Genomic DNA, 19,445 nt, shown 5'->3' with positions numbered 1-19,445 from the left:
GAGTGGATTGCCATTCCCTTCTCCATATATGCAGGATGAAAAGAAAGTGAAGTCGCTCAGTCGTGTCCGACTCTTTGCGACCCCATGGACTGTAGCCTACCAGGCTCCTCCGTCCATGGGAATTTCCAGGCAAGAGTACTGGAGTGGGTTGCCATTTCCTTCTCCAATTACACAGGTAAATGGTTATAAACACCCCTTTCTTTGATTAGGTGGAATTTGTCTTATTTATTCCTTTTCTTTCTGTGTTTTTCTTTTTTTTGTAAGTTTAGACAACCTTCAGATATGTTGAAGTTGCTTCTTATGTATTCACAAATTTAAGTAATTATGATAGAATCCTGACTCTAACACACAGGCTTCTAGAACTGAATTTCAAACACACTCATTTATAATAGTATAGAAAGCTTGCATAGTTTTGCTTATTCCTGAAACAATGGCAAAAATAGAGACATTTTCAGTTATAACTTATATGTATATTTTTAAAAGATTCAAAGTCAAATTTAAAAAACAATTATCCAGAAACATAATGCTGAGGAAGAACAATCTTTGATTAATAACCAAAGTCTTGGTTTGGGGCCCTGATTCTCCCATTATCTATGTGATTTTTATATAAGAAGATTAAGCTCTCTGATCTTTAATTCCCTCATATGTAAAACGAGCAAACTTATAATTGCGACTTCACAAGGACTTTGTGAGGGAAAGTTAAATAATTAAGTGCAATCTTGTAATAAACATCTATGCAGATGATATAGTAACGAATAATTATAATTTGAGTTTTGGTACCTCATTTATATGTCAAAATGGAGTAAAACATGATCATATAATTCATTCAGAATTATCTTCATAGTCCTCCATTCACCAAATCTCATGTTAACCTTCTGTCTCACTTTCTATTTCAAATGATTTTCCATTATTTTTTTAAATAATAAACTTTCAGTCTTGATGATGGCTGTCCCTTGACTTAGCTCTGATATTATGCATTTGCTGTAAAATATGAAAATCCACTTTCTGTTCCTAGATTGCAGAAACTACCATCAATTGCATTTTCTGTGTCATGGAATAGACTTTACTTTTTACATGATGCCTTTTACTTTCACCTAGATCTTAACATCAGTCAGAGAAAAAAATAATGAATATTCATAGAATCTTTTACATATTGCCAATTATATGCAAACACATTCAACAGACACTTGTACTTAATCTACACCAATTACGTAGGTGTGTGACTTAGTTTTGAAGCATGCCTAATAAAAATAAGTACAAAATAGATACATGTTCCTTTCAAAATATATACATTTGCTTGTTTATGATTGGAATTTTTTCAGAATTATTAAGAAAGTGTTTATTCCTTTGTATGAGTGTTCATTGTATTCTTGTACTTAAATCTGAATCTTATTCCTGTTCTCTGCATAATTCAGCTTTCTTTTCCAAGCACTAGTCAGGGATAAGGCCAGAGAAATCTGGAAAAGAACAAAGCTTTTATCATTTAACTTTTTACTAATATTTTTTTAATTAATTTATTTATTTTAATTGGAGGATAATTGCTTTACAATTTTGTGATGGTTTTTGATAATTAATTCCAAGCTTATTTCAGTCTGATTAAGAAATGAAAACTGAGTGAGTTATAGAGATGGCCTGGTAAAACGTGCTCCAGGAATGGCTTGGTTTCATCTTTGTGTGTGTGTGTGTGTGTGTGTGTGTGGCTTGTTGCCTGGGTGATAGAAAAAAATTGAAGAGAATGGCTGGAAGGGGAAGACAAAAGCTGCGTCTATACAACTTCAGCAGAATTGGACCTGACTGAAAGATTGGTTTGGTCTGATTTACTGGAGCCTATCTCCTCAGTGGGCAGTGATGTGAAAATTGCTTCCAGGGCCGTTTTAATTAGCTGATTCAAATCAAAACAAACCAATCCTGGTAACATCCATTTCTACCCTGACCCTCATCAATGACTGTTTGCAGAATGGTGATTCCTAAGTAGTTCTCCATGAGCTCAATAAGTGATTTGAGGTACTCATTTTTGTTTTTAAACATGAATCTTTAATGGTGAGGAAAGAATCCACTTTCTTGGCTTTAGTGACAGGTGAATATTAGTGCACAGCTGCATTTGTTCAGTGCATCAAAGCTTGAAACCACAAACGTGAAACCTGCCCTTCCATAGTTAATTTATGACATGAGAGAGCTCTATTCCTCAGTAATATTTTAATAAGAGGATTTCATTATGTTTCATGGCAATGTGGTAAATGCATTCTGTTTCTTGGGTATGCTTTTAAAAGAATGTCAAGTCTTTAGAAGATGAAACACTTTGATGCCTCTGATTTCCTATGTTTTTATTGTTTTACTTATTCACTTATTGAAAACCTTACAGAACATTTTAAATAGAATATTCCCTTTAAGGAAAGAAAAGAATGACAGTTATATGGAAAAGGTTAAAAAGAGAAAATTAATGAAATTTTAAATGGACAGGCCAAGTTGAAAAATATAGAAAAAGTGGGTAAAATAAAATGATAATAAAATGAAGAATGTCAATACAGCTCAAAAATGTCTGTTTCATAACCTATCATATGACAAATAATAGAAAGTCAAAAACATGATTTCAAAATATTAAAATTAGACAAAAGTGGTACAGTGATGTGACCAGTATTGTGATTTGTTTAGCTAGCTATTTCCAACAGGTATTCATTCATTAGAGCAGTTTTATTGAGAGACAACCATGTCCCAACACTGAGAATAAAGTAGTAAACCATGGAAATGAGGTTTGTTCTTCTAAACTACACTGTAGCCTTGACAGGATGAAACAGTTAAGTGAATAACTTTACAAAGATAATTATATATGTATGTATGTACGTATGTGTATATGCTAAGTTGCTTCAGTCGTGTCCAACTCTGTGTGACTGCATAGACGGCAGCCCACCAGGCTCCCCCATCCCTGGGATTCTCTAGGCAAGAACACTGAAGTGGGTTGCCATTTCCTTCTCCAATGCATGAAAGTGAAAAGTGAAAGTGAAGTTGTTCAGTCGTGTCTGACTCTTAGCGACCCCCTACCAGGCTCCTCCGTCCATGGGATTTTCCAGGCAAGAGTACTGGAGTGGGGTGCCATTGCCTTCTCCAGTATGTGTATATATATACATATCTTTGCCTGGAGAATCCCATGGACAGAGGAGCCTGGCAGGCTATAGTCTATGGGGTCACAAAGAGACGAACACAACTTAGCGACTGAGCAGGAGCACTATATATATATATATATATAGCACTGTGTATATATATATATGTATGTGTGTATATATATAGCACTGTGTGTGTGTATATATATATATATATATAGCACTATATATATAGTGCTCCTGCTCAGTCGCTAAGTTGTGTTCGTCTCTTTGTGACCCCATAGACTATAGCCTGCCAGGCTCCTCTGTCCATGGGATTCTCCAGGCAAAGATATGGACTTCCCAGGTTGCTCAGTGGTAAAGAAGCTGCCTGCCAATATAGGAGTCTTAGAGGATGTGGGTTTGATTCCTGGGTCTGGAAGATCCCCTGGAGGAGGAAATGGCAACCCACTCCAGGATTCTTGCCTAAAGAATCCCATGAACAGAGGAGCCTGGTGGGCTACAGTCCATAGGATTGCAAAGAGTCAGACACGACTGAGCAACTTAGCACAACCATGATAGGTAGTACCTAACGGGATGATCTAATGTAGTCTAGTTGTGCATTATGGCTACATCATTCTCATTGGTTTGAAAATAAAAAACAGTATCTGAAACTTTTAAATATATAGTTTTCATTTTTGTATAAAGCAGTTTTTAAATGACAAGTGTCATGTACGATTGGTGTTCTGATTAGATAATCTATGTTCATCTTAGGGCTTCCTAGATGGCACTAGTGGTAAAGGAGACATAAGAGATGCAGGTTCCATCCCTCGGTGGGGAAGAACTTCTGGAGAAGGAAATAGCAACCCACTCCAGTATTCTTGCCTGGAAAATCCCATGGACAGAGGAGCCTGGTGAGTTACAGTCCATGGGTTGCAAAGAGTTGGACACAACTGAAGCGACTTAGCACATGTTCATCTTAAACTTACAATCTAAATCATGAAAACTCACTTAGCATAGATTCCATGGTAAACTTGTCTTCCGTGTGTTATTGGCCAGAATATCTTAAATTATGCTAAGTTTTAAAACTTGCTAGAGAAAGAAAATATATGCTATTTCTAGAAAAGATAAAATTTAACTTAATAAATTAAAGGCATTTTAAAGCTGCTTAAATTTATACAGCTAATATGGATAATCTGCAGTCAGAACAATTTTTAAGCATCTTAAATGCTCTTGAATATAAGCAATTTTTAAATTAGACATTACTTTTTTGTTCCATTTACTTTCAAACGTGAGTTAGTTGATTATTCAGTGAAAGAATTCATTTACTTCTTTTCTAACCTTGATTCTCATGTGCTGATGCATTGTGACATTGGAAATTAGGTACAGTACTAATTTTTTTTTTTAATTCTTAAAACATTCTAATTCTTTTGGTAGTGAACTGTAGCATTTTTATTTTATGGAAGTGATTTATTATCCTTTTTGACAATGTTCAAACTCATTAAAGCTTTTACTGACATCAATTGCATCATTAAACTGGAAACAATATTCTGTGCATTTTTTGTCAGAAAGCAGAAATCAGACTATTGGTCAGGCTCAAATTCAAAGCAATAAATATTCAATACTATTTAAAACTCATATTGGCACCAAAACATTTTAAAGGAGTATTATCATTACTTTCACTTGTAAAAAACAATACCTTTTTATGGTCATATTTTTGAAGGGGATAGTTTTAATAGTTCATCCTTGACCATAAATCAGTGAACCATTTGTTGATGATGTGTAAAATGCTCAGATTTCCATGATTGCATTTAGAGACTAGAGAGCTACTTTGAAGGATGTGAACATTCAGATCAAGCTCACCTCCCAGAGATTTTAGGGACAGTAAATTGTAAAAGAACTGATAACAAAATTACCATTTCATTCTTATTTGTATTTATAATATAAATAAAGCCAACAACACTTCCTTCCCTGACAGCCCCTCTCCTTTAAGTACTCAAAGCCTGAAAAACAATAATTCAATGTTTCTTTTACCATGCAAATATCTCTTGTCGAAGATGGAATCCAGGAGATTAGCCAATAGCATTGATGTAGATGCCCTAAGATTGTTCATTGTAGCTGGAACAGTTATGTCTCTATGAATTCTAAAAGAGGTTATGGCCACTACAAAAACATCTTAAAGAAGGAAAGAATACTATCAGCCAAAATATGCATCCAAGTTTTGGATCTAGGCTAGCAAAACCCTACTCACATCCCTGTAAAGCAGACATATATTTTTGTATTTTTTATAGGTGGATACAGTGCAGACCACGAAACCCCCTGGCCACATTGAGGAATCGTGTAAAATGAATGTATGTGCTCGTAAGTGAAATACATGGACTGTTCCAACTAAAGGTGTTGGATCCTAATAAACCTGGATTAGTCCTGTGTAAAAAGAAATCGATTCCCAAGGGGCAGGACCACTAGCTGAGTAAAATGAAGCTCTGATTTGGAAGAAAACAAAATGGCTTTAAAATAAATTCTCGGCAAAAAAGGAATCAAACTATAATCTGCAAACAGCTGAAAAAGAAAATTAAACTCTCAGTATAGAATAAAGAAGGGATGTGAGAGAGGTTTTACAATCTTATCAATTACAATGGAGACACTGAATCAAGTATCATCACATTCAAGAGTATGAAAAGAACAGGAAATCCTTTTCCTTTGGTTTGCACTTGAAAGGACTCAAGCAAAGAGTGGAGAAACATCCTCTTACTTACTCTTTATAGTTAATAAGATGGAAATTATTATAGATGTGATTTCATTTGCCTTGCTTGAACTAATTGGATGCATTATGTAGAAATCACCTGAGCCTGTGCTAGATCAACAAAGAAAATGGAAACGTATACCTCAGGACTGAATTCTGAGACAATTAGCTTGTTCCATACTATTTCACAAGGCTAAGAAGAAATACTACTGCCAATCAGGGAAAATGAGAAACTAATGGACATAAGAGAAAATAAAATTTAGGTCAATCTGATACTTGTTGAAACAGAGTTTATTATGGTGTAAAAGCAGAAGATCAGGATATATCTCACAGACATTTGATACAATTTCTGATTGAATTTAGGGTAAACCTTCTTAAGTGTTATAGGAATGTACGGCCATTATTTAATAGGAAACTGGCCTTTTACATTTGTGGTCCTATGCATTTAGGTATGCAGAGGAGGACTTTTTAGATTTTATTAAAGGTGAATTGCATGTGGGAAGTAACTCTTTGCATTATAGTTACTTACTCAATTGAAGATACTGTATAAAGTCTAATTTGTGTATGGGCGTGAGTGTATATGTATGCATTTGTGTGTGTGCCTGTATGTATCAGTGGGAGAAGGTAAAACTTAACGATTGACATTTGCACTTTGGTTTGTTACCTAGAATGTAAAGAGGTAGAGTAAACCGTCTTAAGCCATTTCCTATATGTCATGATCATATTAAAGATTATTATTCACAAAAGAAGCAGTTCTGAAGATAGAATGACTACTGCAAAGGCTCTCCAATTAAGTATAATATTTAATGCAATTGAGCCATTTAAATTAAGATAGTACTGATGCCTGAAAATAATGAGAGTAGGCTCCTGTGAAATCAGTTTGAAGACAGTTGGAAAGTCCTACTATATTCCTTAAGATTTCTTTATTCAGCGACAGAGAATGTGAATCACGGCTGCTCTTACAGATGAGACTGGGGAAATATTTGTGTTCTAATTTTTAAATATGCCAATAAGTTACATGTATTTTTTCCCCACTTTTTTTCAATCTGAATTATACAAGTGACCATGCATTAACGTAGATAAGATAGTGTTTCAAACAGATTGATGTATTTTTTGAGGTCACTATGTGCCATAATAATTTTGAAACTATTGTACGCTGGTATTTATGTTTATTTCTCTTTATATTACTGATTAACTTTAGAGTTGAAATTTTTTACCTCTTTTTTCTATGTGACAATCAACTGAAGCTGGTACCCTATCTATACTATTACAGGGATTTTGTTTCTTATGCTATTATAATAAATTATAAGTCTACAAGCTGTATAATTCTATTGTATTGAATATTTTTCTGTGGCCAAAATAATAAAGAAGTCTACTTTATAAAATGTCTGTATTTTTAATAGTCTCTTAAAATCAGATGTAAAGTATATTCGTGTTGCTGGTTTTAAACTGTATTTTCTGCATCTTTACAATTTGAAAGTGAAGAGCTTAGCCACTTAAGATAAAGAGAAAGGTTTGACAGAGATATATTTGAGAATGTTTAGAGAATAGCACCCTGAACAGGGTCAGGAGTCTTGCTTGATGCCAAATTTTACTCTGGTGCAAAATAGCCAGACTTGAGGGTGCTTTTTTTGCATTACCCGGTGCTAAGCTCTCTCACCCATAAAGGATGGGTTTGGACTGAACTATCAATTTAAAAATCATTTGCATTCTTAACTCCTAATAAATTAACTTAATTCTTAGGTTTTGATGTCTTAGAAATATTAACACCATGCTATAGAATAGTGATTATATCAATAATCAATAGTGATAATCCTTATTAAGAGAATCACATGCTGTTTTTCACTTAAATTGACCCAAATCTCAACCTATGCCTTAGGACCAAGAAAAATTATGAATTTACAGTTGTTGCTGTTCCAGCCTTAGCTTGACTTAATAGAGATATGCACTGACATACAAATAATCAAGTCTGGAATCAATAGCTCCCTCTAAGTTAACTGAACCAAGCAGCACCCAAGTACAAAACACTCAATTTGTAATAGAGGAAACCTTTTTGTACTTCACTGAGTTGAATGAATTCCCTGGCAGAATGTATTAAAGATCTAGAACCAGTTTTTCTTGCTCTTTACCACTCAAGGATTGATCAACACATGAAGGTCTCTATAACTTCAAAAGCGTTTTTGGACTTGGATCAGCCTTATTGGTTTCAGAAAAGAAAGAAACACTAGCCCCTGATGTTGATTGCCGTAGGCTCTTTTGACTAATAGTAATTCTCTGCTTAGGAGAAGCAACAGGCAGAGAAGTCTTACAACTGTTCTGATTTCCCGACTGTTTATTCACAAAGTGCCTCACAGAAAAACAGTACTTTTATTTTAGTTTCCTGCTACTACTCCAACTGAGAAAGGTCAGAGAAACAGTGGGAAGCAAAATGAAAGCACATATATCTTGTGGATTTTTTTTCATTGCAGCATACTGACTTGCAAAATAGTGTCACTTTCAATATCACAAAGATGGCATGGATAATCTTCAAAGTTCCTTATGCAGAAATTGGTCACTCTGAATTGTTTTTCTTTTTACATTTAGGTGAACTTCTGGCCATTTATGGAACTGATATTGATAATAAAATTTAATTTTGTCAATTTAGTCTTTATTTTACAAGATTAAAAATTTAAATGGGACCTATCAAACCTCTCCCAAGTCCTGGTATCTCTACTTAAAACTTCTACACTTGTCCTTTGCCTCTATCCATTTGGAAAAAAAGAGAGGAGGGAGAGGAGACTAGACTTGGCTTGAGGGAAATAGCTACACAGAGCAGTATAATTGTGAATGGGAATTCCATTTGAAAAATTATGTCCAGAATCCATCAGATTGAATACACATGGATTAAAAAAATATCATTGGGGATGAAAATTTGTTTTTAGTTATTGCTATTTTGGGGGGCTACTATTATTCTACTTCACTGTTTTGGTATATATAGTCAAACAGATTTTCATATTTCTCTGATAATATTTTAAACTTAAGTTCCCAAGACCCTACTCTGTACAGATGATATAGTAATTGCTCTGTTTAATATTTATAACAACCTCATGAGGTTAGATACTATTATTGCATGAGACCCATTTTACAGATGAGGAAATGAGGAACAGAGAGTTTTGGTAAATTTGCAAAGCTACAGAATTAGCAGGAGGTACTGCTGAGCATTGAGCCCTGGCAGTCTGGTTTCAGAGGCCACATTCAATAGGTGGGTCACAGCTTTCATGGCAAACACAATTATAGTTAGGAGTTCAAGATAGGTTCTGAAACTATTTGGGGGTGCAGAGATAAATTTTGTGGTTCCCTAGATCACACATCTATTAACCTGTGCGAGGCAGATTCAGAATGCATGACTTAGATGTGAAAGGTATTCAGATGTTCTAGCTCACTGAAATATTGGATAAAGACGGAATCTGTGGTGAAAGGTCTGCTCTAAATACTGTATAAAGGGAAGAAGAGAAAAGTTTTTCTCTTACTTGTTTTGCATGCTTAAAGTGTATTAATATAAATATGTACTATTTGCTGCAACTTCTTTTTAAATAAAGACTTTGCTGCTGGAATCTGAGTGGACTGAGGAATATGTCAGCTGCATTCTTTGAATAGGGAGAGCTCCCAGTCTAATGGGAATTCCAGCCGTGCAGGCTGAATGTTACAATGCCATGTGCTAAATGATGGGATATCACAGTGGTTAAGATTTCAGGGTCTGGAATCCAGGCTGCCTGAGTTTGAAACATGGTTCATGCACGTAACTTGAGTGACTTTTGAACAAATAACATCTCTCTGCCTCCATTGCTTTGTATATAATATGGAGTTAAAACAGTATCTACTTCATAAATTAGTTGTGATGATTAAATGAGATTCATCCAGGTAAAGTGAGTATGACATAACAAGAACTCAATAAACAATGGTATTATTAATTTTCTTATTGTTTTTATAATTGACATGAATAGAATGAGGTGATTGTTGGCTGAGATGTTCATGGGCCAAAATAAACTCAGTATCACTGGCAAAAGTGAAGTAAAAGGCACCTCACAGAAAAGTGTAATGCCAAACCCTCACTCTTTTCTGTATGCTATGGTGTGAAACTTAGAAAAATTGTGCAGGCCCAGGTTCTCCAGGGGAATAAGTTTCTGATCCACTACAGTTCAAATCTGGGAGTTCTGTGAGCTGTAATTTCTTCAGTCATAGACAAGTGAAAGGAAACTGTGAAAGCTGAAATCAAGCCTGTGTTACATGATGAAAGTTTCCAAAAGGTTAAGAAACAATTTTTGGAGATCACTTTATCCACAATCATAAGGGAATGCGATTCTTTCACATTATTAATAGCTTAAAAATTGTGAAACTTAAGAATGGAAAATATATCAGCTTATCATAAAAACTAAGGGTAATGCTGATTATGACAGCCAATCCATAAACAGGCAGTTGTTATTCTTTGAAAATATTTAATATCTGTTAAATATGATGAGGGCTTTATTTTCAAAGTAGTTCATTAAGCAGAAAACAGTGCTGCATTTATTGGCTGATAAGATTTGAATGAATGAAATATAAACTAAATACGTGCTGAATTGAATTGGATCATATTTAGTATCGGCGAAGTCAGTGGCTTTCATTTTAAATATAGTAGTTGGTTAAGTAAGCATATTGGAGAGAAGAAAAATAAGCATTGAAAATGCTCAGTTTGGCCTATTTTAAACTACTTTCTAGATGAAATATATTGAATAAATGTGACTTTGGAAAATGTAGGCCTCAGAAGTGGCTCTGTGTTCTTGTAAACTCATAGAATTGCTAGTGAAAACAAGAGAAAGTTATATTTTAAGTTTATATCATAGTTTAGCAACCGAAAAGAAAAAAGCCAACTACAGATTTTTATTAGACTATACATTGTAATAATTTCTACAGTTTTTTATGAAAAAGCTGGCTACTGTATATTTTCGTGGATGTTAATTCCCCTATAATAACCTATCTTGTGCTGCTTTTTGTGAATTTCTAATGAGGAGTTAAGATTAATATGATTAAAAATGAATATCTTTCTAGACTCAATCCTTAGATGTTGGAGGGAAAGTGAACATTTCCTGTTTTAAGAGATTGGTGTTCTGAGATCAGGTATAGCTCAACCTTGTTTTTTAATTGCTATTGCCCAGTTGTGTCAGTGAAAATCTGTCTCAGTAGCAACTGAGGGGGACCTAGGTCTCTAATCTTTCTTCTTCTCTCTGTGTCTAGCAGTTAAAAGGCAGGTCAGCAAGGACTTTTTCTCCCCTATGTGTCAGGCTTATGAAAGCAGCAGACATTTGGTATATGCATTTCAGAAAGATCAGAAACCGGCTGCCTCTTGATAGTAGATTTCAAGTGGGTATCGCGTAATCTAACTATTCTGCTGGTTGACTTTTTAAAACCCCTTAATATTTATTAGTTACAAATCTGTCATTTATTTGAACCCCAAATTGAACCTTGGTTGATAAGTCACGTAATCAAACAAAAAATGTGTTAAGGAAAATATTAATGATATTAACGAAGCAATTGGTTATATGAGCCTTTTTAATAAAAATCCTGTGATAACTTATCAAACAGATGTCTCACTATTTGGATGAAGATGTTTGAGCAAATGTTTTTGAGGATATCTTGTTATTAGTACTGCATTAGGAGAGATTATATTCAAATGAATACCAAGGATCTGTAAACAAAGCATCTTTTCATCTTTCAGTAAACCATTTTTAGTACTGGGAAGAAATGCAGTACGTGTCTTACAAGGGAGCTCCTCAGCAGTCATGTGTTACTGCCATCTGAGATTAACATTTGGATTAAAGAGCATGATTAGATGATTCTAAATTAGTGGTTACACAAAAGTTGAAACAAAGTAATACAGCAATCTGCTTCATGCAATATATTTCTTATACCAGTTAATTAGCAGATTAATTAGCATGATGTTTCATGTTGTGACCTAAGCCATTGTACTCCCAATGGGTCTAGTGGAGACAAGGAAAAAAAAGAAAGAGAGCTTTAGAATTGTTGATGGTTTTATCACATGCATGGGTTACAAAGAATCGGACACGACTGAGTGACTCACACTTTCACTTTTTTTTCACTTTTAGTATCATATTCTACCAGAATTAAAAATAATTCTTCATTTTAAAAGAAGAGAACATACATATACTTTTTTATCTGAATCTAGAACAGATTTTTAAAGCGTTTTTATGGTATGAATCCTTCCACGAATTAAAAGCCTATCAAATTACTATATGTGCAATAGTGTTAAATGAAGTACATTTTAAATTCCAAATGACCACAAGTAAATGCCTAAAGGATACACTTCAGTAAAAGAGAAGTTCTGCTTACGATTTTGAGAGAAAAACATGAAAGATATGTATTAGAATGATCATATTTTTGAATGTATAATGTGATTCATAGGATTTTATTAAGGGCCATTGAAATTACTTACAAAGGACTGCATTTTGGAAATGCACAATGGAACTCTGCCTTTGGACAGCCTGAGGGAAAAAAATATGCATCTTAGAAATAATTTATAAAGTAAATGACATGAAAAGAGTCTTCCACCCCTCCATGCTTCCCCAGTGAGAATGTATTCAGATTGTGTGTGTTTGTCTTTATTACACGAAATGGAAGTTTCTGCTGAGCCAAAGACAGTCATCTGCCAGCTGATTGGTTCTGCCTTTTTACAACAGTATGAAAAATGGCTACAGTAGTTATGAATATAGAGGTATAAAATATAGACTCCTTCTGGAGGTACTTTTTACACTGCTGACAATTCAGAACTTGCAGAGAGATAAAATATTTTAAGGAACTGACTAATATACCTAGATTTTGTCAAGCTTTCTTTCCCAATCACTGAACTCTGCTGGCCACCTCCTCGTGGCTGTATCATTAGGCTATCCATTTCCTTTGACTTTGCATATTATAGAAGGTCCAGAGGACTTTTTTTTCACTTTCAAAAATTATTATGTAGCCTCTTTTGGCAGTTAATGTATGGATGCAATTTGGAACATAACTTTTATCATGCTGCTCACAGATACTTTATTGTACACAGAACTGAGTATTTATGGAAATCTAAAGACACTGTACTCTTGCCTGGAAAATCCCATGGACAGAGGAGCCTGGTAGGCTGCAGTCCATGGGGTCGCTAAGAGTCAGACACGACTGAGCGTCTTCACTTTCACTTTTCACTTTCATGCATTGGAGGAGGAAATGGCAGCCCACTCCAGTGTTCTTGCCTGGAGAATCCCAGGGACAGAGGAGCCTGGTGGGCTGCCCTCTATGGGGTCGCACAGGGTCAGACATGACTGAAGCGACTTAGCAGCAGCAGCAGCAGCAAAGATATTGTTAAGCAAAACGTTATAAAGAGAAAAAAAATACTTAAATTTTTTTCTCTTTGACTTTTGTCTAACACATCAATTCAAATTGCTCCCTTATCATTTAGCATAAATTTTTGGCAAATGGAATAGAAATATGTAAAAATTATGAATTTAATTATAGTGCATAATCAATTGGAAGTTTTAGTTTCTAAGTAGGCAGCAGAGGATGAGATGGTTAGATAGCCTCACTTACCCAGTGGACGTGAATCTGAGCAAATTCCAGGAGATAATGAAGGACAGGGAAGCCTAGCATGCTGCAGCCCATGGAGTCACAAAACGTCAGACACAACTTAGTGACTGAACAAAAACAGCAGTTTTCTAAAATAAGGATTAATTTGACCTTGTGGTAAAAAAAATTATTCAGTAAACATTTTTGCTAGGATGAACATAAAGATAAGTTATTCTTAAGCTTCTTTCTTTTTAATGGTGTTATTATATCTTTAGATAATCAGAAAGTTGCAATTTAATTTTTAATCTGTTACCTGATAATGATCTGATCTGTGAGTGATCTTTCAATTTAAATACATTTACTGAACATTTGAATTGTATTTTGTCCTCTCTTGGAGTTCCTGTGAAAATATGACTTAAAAGCATATATAATCCATGAATTAAAAATGTAGTGTTTAGAGCATTGATTATGGACCAGTCTAAGACTTTGGGCAAGTTACTTAACCTGTCATGTATTTAAATGAAGATACTAGTAGTCTTATGGTAGCATTAGCAAATGTGCATGCATTAATATGCTATATAAGTTGTATGTCCTATAATGAGTAAGTATAACTTGATATATGACACTTATGGCCATGCCTGGCATAAAGTGAGAATGTATAAATAACAGCTATTATTAAAGAAAGGCTCAGAAATGTGACACCAGTCATGTAGCCATTCACTAGTTGAGCTAAGATTCCAGAAGCAGTCTGAATGCAATTCACAATACTGTCCACCATAATTATATGTGTGTCTGAGTACTATTAAAAACTAACATTTGTTTTACACCAAAACACTGGTCATGAGTTAGTTTGAGATTCAAACTTCAGATGTGCCTGACTTTAGATCGTGATTTCCTTAAACCCTTACATGAATTTAAATTTGATTTTGAAATTATTTTTTGGTGTAGACTTCATAAAGTTTATAAATAAGCTTACTGTTCAGTATGTCTCAGAAAGGCATTTGGGGGATTGTTTAGGTTATTTCTATGTTTAGCATATAAACATGCTTATAAAACATAGTTCTATTTATAAAGGAGATTATAGTAAATCATGATCAATTATTAACACATAGTTTGAACTGTTTCCAGGAATATCTCTTAGCATTTAGAAACTACTGATTAAAACAAACACTGGTGAAATATCTAACAGATTTATTTATTTATTTCAAGTATACTTCAGGAGGGTAATTTGGTGAGCTCATATTCTTACCTCCACCTTCTTTGAATATTTAGAATTATATTAATCAAAATAAAGTGATTAATTATGTTAATCACTGTCATGATTGTGGAAGGCACGTTTTACACTGTGGTATTTTCTTTTTGGTTATTGCTACATCATTTCTGTTGCCATTCAGTTTTGTTTAACTGTGAGGAATGCTTTATTCAGTTTTCTTGAAATAGTTTGCTGTAATTTTTCCAGTTAATTTGTTCTAAAATATATGTTACAGTTAGATCTTTAGATTGATTGCTTTTCACGTAGATGTCTCTAGCATCATATTTCAGTAGTCACCATTACTTTGTGTTTAGTTGAATTAGAAATTGATATGCCCTGATAACTGTTATTGGAAGTTACTTCACTTACTGTGCCATCTAGCAATACAGGATCATAAAAATATGTGTTAAATAAGAAATGCTTTCTCTGTTTGCTACTGGCAGCTGATCAAGACTGTAAGATAAAATAGAGCATGGCTAGGCATGGAAAGCATGCTTGAACTGCTATTAAAGCTGTGTACAAAATATGTATGATGTACTCAGATATTACACTGAAGGCTGAAGTATCCCATACATTGCAAGGACAGAATGACTTGCTTCTTAGGCCACGCTCAGGAACATTTAGCGCCTGCTCATTTCTAATCAATTTCCAGTTTCTTAATTTAGAATCTTATTTCTCTCACTAATCTCCCTCTCACATTTTTACTTTTCATTCTTCTTTTAATGAACTCTATGTTCCAGTTAAGCCCGGTAACTTTTGAGTGACTTTGCCGGCTTCACACTTTCTTACCAGTTTACCTTAACCTTTACTTTCATCTCCTCCAGCAAATCTCTGTCTTCTAATTTTACATGAGTGAATCCTTCCTTCCTTGATTCTTCTTTTGTTAAGCTGTTTCTGATTACCAGGTCATGAGTGCTAATTTTAAGTCACTTTATCTGCATGATTTTATGTTAGCTGGGGCTTCCTACCTTTAATGATGGAAAAGTTTTTGTGCACGTAGGTGAATATATCTATTACATTTTATTTTATTGTTACATCATAATCTCTTCACAAGAATGGCCTAAGTCTGATACATATTTGCCATCTCACCTCAGTTGTGAGCAAAGTGCCTTGCTTATAGTAGGTTGAAGTGTGTGTGCTCAGTCACGTCCTACTATTTAAGACCCCATAGACTGTATTCCTGGAGAAGGCAATGGCACCCCACTCCAGTACTCTTGCCTGGAAAATCCCATGGACGGAGGAGCCTGGTGGGCTGCAGTCCCTGGGGTCACTAAGAGTCGGACATGACTGAGCAACTTCACTTTCACTTTTCACTTTTATGCATTGGAGAAGGAAATGGCAACCCACTCCAGTGTTCTTGCCTGGAGAATCCCAGGGACGGTGGTGCTGGTGGGCTGCCATCTATGGGGTCGCACAGAGTCGGACATGACTGAAGCGACTTAGCAGTAACAGCAGCCGACTGTATTCCCCCAGGCTCCTCTGTCCATGGAATCCTCCAGGTGAAAATACTGGAGTGGGTTGCCATTTCCTTCTCCAGGGGATTTTCCCAACCTGGGGATCAAACCTCTGTCTTTTATGTCTCCTGAATTGGCAGGCAGATTCTTAACCATTGTGCCACCTGGGAAGCCTGCCTATAGTAGGTTAATAAATTCTAAGTTAGTAAATGCTTATTAAACAGTGATTGAATTCATTTGATGATATAGATGGGAATTTTATGTGATTCTAGGTCATTCATTGAAATGTTTAAGTAGTTCCTCAATAAATATTTATTGCATTTCTACAATAGATTAGGTGCGGAGGATGTCAATTCCTATAAGGAATTAAATCTTGGGTAACAGTTAAGGTAATATGCACCTATTTAGATACATATATATCATAAATCATATAAGCTTTGTTAGAGCTTGTGTTGTGTATTACTCAGGATCTACTCTAGTGCAGAAATCCTATTATTACAAAGATAACTATGTTAACCAGATGTGATAACTAGATGGTGCCAAAAGTAAGGGGTCTGGGGGAGTACAAGTAGATGCTAAGGCAGAATGGTCTGAAAGGAAACCAGGAAATAGATCAAGATATAAACAGCATTAGAGTTCATGTTAAGGAGATTCAACATGATTCTAAGAGAAATGGGAGTTAGATGGCAGAGGTCTTTAAGTATAGCAGAGTGGAGGCCTTAATTTCTTAGGGGAACAATTTTCAGAGCTTTATGAAGAAAAGAAAGAAACAAATATCCTGAAAGGGATCTGGATTGTTCTTTAACAGAGATATTTCTTTTAGACTTGGAATGCTGTGCTATTAGTGGCCACACTTTATGTGGAATAAGTAGTAGAGAGAGTCGCTCTCTGGTCATTTCTTGGTACCAATACACTGCTCCTCTCTAGAGACTTATTTCCTTAGTAGAGGATTTAGTACAATAACAAAAGAAATGTTTCTAAAATCAATAGACTTGAAACTATTCTTTGAACATGGACTTCAGTTCAACTTAAATGTTTATGTGTGGTGCTATAGCAAATCTATATTATGTTTGCATATAGATAGAAAGCCTCATTTAAATATACAAATTTTCTTGCTGAAATAATGACTGTCACAAAAGACTTCCCTTGATGTTGAGCTATGATCTCAGGTAAGTCACCCCTCAGAGGCTATCTTGAGGCTGAAGGCTGAAGAATTGTCACTCATCAAATCGATGCCATCTCATTTCTACCCCTATCATTGTCTGAGCTCACTGTTCAAGCTATAAGCTGATTAGCATTTCACACTTACCCAAAAGTATTTTATTTTGACCTTGTAGCATATCATTAAAGTATTTTCAGTGATTTTTGCTTACTTTCTGTGTTTCATGGTTTAGAAAAAAAGAATTTATGCCACAGATGATATGATTTTCACAGTCCTGACCCTTTTAAAACTTACTGTTTTCTTTTGGGAAAAAAAAAAAAAAAAAACAATGCATAGGATTTCATTTGTAGTGAGACTGTTCTGACAGTTCTGTAACAGTGGAATTTTTAAGGATCATCAATATTGAAGGCACGGCCTGCAAAGTTACTGTTTTTTTCTCTTTCTTTTTTCATCTTTAATTCCAATTAAAAGATACATATTCTATTAGACTAGATGCCTTCTGCCTGGATGTTTTCTGTGTGATCTTTGACTTACAACCAAGGAAATTCAGCTTCAATCTGTTAGAGCTGAAAGGGCCCACAGCATGCCATGGGCTATCCAGTGTTTCAAGAATTTAGAATCCCTGGTTTGTGAATAATGATTAATATGTGTTACTCATATTGTTAAATTTTCCAACAAAGATGGCCTATATTCTGCTTTGCTGATTGTTCTTAATATTCCATATAATGCAGAAATTGCACATATCCTATGTATGCAAAATATTTAACTCGTTCTATAGGGAAATAGATGGGGAAACAGTGGAAACAGTGTCAGACTTTATTTTTTTGGGCTCCAAAATCACTGCAGATGGTGACTGCTGCCATGAAATTAAAAGACATTTACTCCATGGAAGGAAAGTTAAGACCAACCTAGATAGCATATTCAAAAGCAAAGACAATTTACCAAAAAAGGTCCGTCTAGTCAAGGCCATGGTTTTTCTAGTGGTCATGTATGGATGTGAGAGTTGGTCTGTGAAGAAAACTGAGTGCCAAAGAATTGATGCTTTTGAACTGTGGTATTGGAGAAGACTCTTGAGAGTCCCTTGGACTGCAAGGAGATCCAACTAGTCCATCCTAAAGGAGATCAGTCCTGGGTGTTCTTTGGAAGGACTGATGCTGAAGCTGAAACTCCAATACTTTGGGCGCCTCATGCGAAGAGTTGACTCATTGGAAAAGACTCTGATGCTGGGAGGGATTAGAGGCAGGAGGAGAAGGGGACGACAGAGGATGAGATGGCTGGATGGCATCACTGACTTGAAGGACATGAGTTTGTGTGAACTCCGGGAGTTGGTGATGGACAGGGAGGCCTGGCATGCTGCGATTCATGGTGTCACAAAGAATCGGACACTATTGAGTGACTGAACTGAACTGAACTGATAGACAAATATCCACGTTCTCAATGGACAATTTTCAAAATGCCTGTTTTATGTTTTAGCATAATATTTATGTACAATCTTGTATAAATCATATTTTGTATGCTTTTTAATATAATTTTAAATCAAATGGTTGTATTGTTTGAAATTTATAATGGGTTTGATAGGTTTCAGAAGGAATACCATCTTGTCTTTAATGTTAGTTATCCATGAAGTGACAATTTACCATACATTCTCTAATTGAAAGAATTAAATTTTTACTTTAAAAAATTATTTAGAAATCAAAATTGCCTTACTAATATTATTATGAAAAGGTACAATCTCTGATGTATTATATTTTCAGAATATCTTACCATTTCATATAATTTAGAATTTTCTCAATGCTTGATTTGCCAATTCTGAATATAACTTTCCTTGATATCATAAGTAAAGTGTGTCAGGAATACTAATGTCAGTGTTGAATCATACACTGACTGCTGAAGCATTAACCAATGGAGCATAAAAGTATAGAAATTCTGAATTATTTTGGATGCACATACTTGTTTTGATATATAATAAATACTTTAAATATATATTTTCTCCTCATGTATGTATGTTTCACATATTCATATGTATCCATATATATTATTAATATATATTCATATATGTGTATATATATATATATATATATATATATATATAAATTTCAGAGTGTATATTTCTATTCTGAAGATCACTAGAGGGAAATAACTACTCAAAAATAATTATTGAATACCTGCTTTATCCCAGAAACTGTGC

The 19,445-nt window shown here is 34.8% G+C and overlaps 1 protein-coding gene across 9 annotated transcripts in view; it reads left to right on the top strand.

Annotated features, from left to right (window-relative positions):
* Positions 1-19,445, top strand: part of PCDH7 (protocadherin 7) — a 475,120-nt gene that overhangs the window by 72,977 nt on the left and 382,698 nt on the right. Inside the window, exon 2 of one of the 9 annotated variants that reach the window (XM_086407750.1) lies at positions 5,369-19,240. The exons of the other annotated variants lie outside the window; for them this stretch is intronic. Within the exon in view, the coding sequence (XP_086263876.1) occupies positions 5,369-5,446 (78 nt within the window). The 3' untranslated portion in view covers positions 5,447-19,240. Of the gene's footprint in view, positions 1-5,368; positions 19,241-19,445 lie in introns of those variants that run through there. 9 annotated transcript variants of the gene reach the window in all.

The sequence above is a fragment of the Bos grunniens genome, chromosome 6, assembly GCF_055505025.1.
Source record: "Bos grunniens cultivar Pamir isolate PY7600 chromosome 6, Bosgru_T2T1.0, whole genome shotgun sequence".
Classification (NCBI taxonomy): domain Eukaryota; kingdom Metazoa; phylum Chordata; class Mammalia; order Artiodactyla; family Bovidae; genus Bos; species Bos grunniens.
Note: the sequence above shows the minus strand (reverse complement) of the source record. Positions and strands in the feature narration are given on the sequence as shown.